Here is a 1,931-nt window from a genome sequence, read left to right as displayed (position 1 = left end):
TATTTATTTATTTACAACTATGAATAATAATTTTGACATGCAAATACAAAACGGTACATTTGTATCAAATGATACATTGCATATTTATATATTTTAGAATCAAGAAAATGCAATTAATGCATTTACTTGTTTGTATACAAATACAAATGATAAAACGGCTAAATACAATATGCAATCAACTTACAAATACAAAATAATTCTTTAAAAATAAAAAGACATCGACGAAAATACAAATACAAATATATTCTAAATATACAAACACAATAAAATCATAATACAAATATAATCCAATGTAATACACAGTCAAATATAAAATACAAATACAAAACAGTTTTTTAAAATACAAGTGTGAATTATATAAAATACAAATGATGGTGCGAACTAACAAATACAAATACATGTGCGAACTATAAAATAAAAATGATGGTGCGAACTAATCCAACCCTCTATGCTATTCGGTGAGAAAAGCCTTCGCATCTGATGCACAAAGCTATCTAGTTTCTTTTTCTTTGCTGAAAATACAATCCTTGAAGATCCTCTTTACATCACCAGACCAGTTTAGTACAAAAGCACCAACAACAAAAAAGAAAGAGTACCACCAGATAAACATCAATTTTCCCTTGCCTAAACCTCCACTATAGTTCAATTGTGACAAATTATAGTGTGTAATGTAAATAGAAATCATACGTGACAACAAAAAAAGATTGTTCTGGATTTTGGGAAGGTAATAGAAATATGTTACAAATTATGAAAAAGAATGTAAACAAATATTTTGGGAAGGCAACAGAAATATGTTACAAGTTATGTAAAAGAATGTAAACAAATGACACTGGAAAATACTTTATCGAGTAATGGGTTCAAGAAAGAGATACTAATTGCCAATTAAAGCAATTTAGGAGATTTTGGAATGGAGGAAGTAATTAACATGTGCAAACTTGGGACCAAATCGACCAATGAAAAGAAAGTAGGCCAACTTGTGGGATGAAGGGAGTAACATATGGTAAACTTGGGACCCAATCCAGGCATGCATCCCAAAATCAGTACACCAAGAGAGATACCTGCAGCCTATTCAAGAAAAGGGGATAAACCGTCTGAGAGATTGATAGAGAAACTATACTACCGAGCCACTCCTAAAAGGCTAAAACTGAATTGTACATCCTTATACAGATATTAGGACAAGGGTGTTTTTAAAGGCACATATTTGAATGATCAGATAATTAAGAAGTGATAAACCAGTGAAATAAATAATACCAAGAGACACAGTTCAAAAGTAAACCTCTTCAACAAGCCGACGACGTCGCTTTCCACTGGCACAATTGAATCTACTAGGACTAAACTGGGTAGAAGATATCGCCGAGAAAGAATTTGCTACTAGTTTTCAGCAACATAGTGCAGCATCCTTCCTTGTAGCTCTGTCCTCCTCTTCTAAATACACAACAACAGACTCTCTTGCAAACTCAAGAAGATCGTGGCCCTGTAACCCCAAATCCAGTATCAAACTAAACTATCAAGAAGGGAAATGAAGCGCACAGAAATATAGATGACAAACCTTGAAATTAAAATGAGCAAGGGTTCTCAAACCAAGTTGAACTAGCGCAAAACCACTCAGTTCTGGTACTTGGGGGGTAACCGTTGTAATAAGCCCTCGACTCACAGAAGCTGATTGTCTTGGCATTGAATGATGAGATCTTGAAAGGATTGCTGAGATACATTCAAGCAGCCGATTCTGGATGGTCGGCAACAAAGGTGGAATGCTGAGATACAGAAAATACATACGTTACCCTTGAGCAACACCACACAAAAGAATTAATTCATGAATGTTCTACGCAAACTCAGAGAGAACCTTTCAGTTATTTGCTCCAACGCTTCCACCAGAGTCAGGGAAAGCCCAGAAGAAAACATAGAATCCAAGAGACCACGAACATGAGGCT

General features: G+C 34.7%; 1 protein-coding gene across 1 annotated transcript; it reads right to left on the bottom strand.

Moving 5' to 3' along the window:
- Positions 1 to 380: 380 nt before the first annotated feature.
- LOC124890391 (serine/threonine-protein kinase TOR-like) lies at positions 381 to 1,925 on the bottom strand. The gene is made up of 3 exons (XM_047402224.1): positions 1,844 to 1,925; positions 1,550 to 1,754; positions 381 to 1,474 (listed from the first exon to the last, which is right to left on the bottom strand). Exons 1-3 carry the CDS (start codon positions 1,900 to 1,902, stop codon positions 1,379 to 1,381), a joined length of 360 nt encoding a protein of 119 aa, XP_047258180.1. The 5' UTR covers positions 1,903 to 1,925; the 3' UTR covers positions 381 to 1,378.
- Positions 1,926 to 1,931: the final 6 nt, after the last annotated feature.

Source organism: Capsicum annuum, unplaced genomic scaffold, assembly GCF_002878395.1.
Source record: "Capsicum annuum cultivar UCD-10X-F1 unplaced genomic scaffold, UCD10Xv1.1 ctg17117, whole genome shotgun sequence".
Lineage (NCBI taxonomy): Eukaryota > Viridiplantae > Streptophyta > Magnoliopsida > Solanales > Solanaceae > Capsicum > Capsicum annuum.
This window is presented reverse-complemented; position numbering and strand designations above follow the sequence as displayed.

Bases quoted from the DNA above. Each gene is read 5' to 3' on its own strand.
- LOC124890391 (XM_047402224.1), bottom strand. From the start codon at position 1,902: ATGTTTTCTTCTGGGCTTTCCCTGACTCTGGTGGAAGCGTTGGAGCAA. The intron at 1,755-1,843 runs GTTCTCTCTGAG...TCTGTATCTCAG, and splicing joins TTGGAGCAAATAACTGAAAG to CATTCCACCTTTGTTGCCGA. The intron at 1,475-1,549 runs GTTTGTCATCTA...TTGGGGTTACAG, and splicing joins TTGCTCATTTTAATTTCAAG to GGCCACGATCTTCTTGAGTT.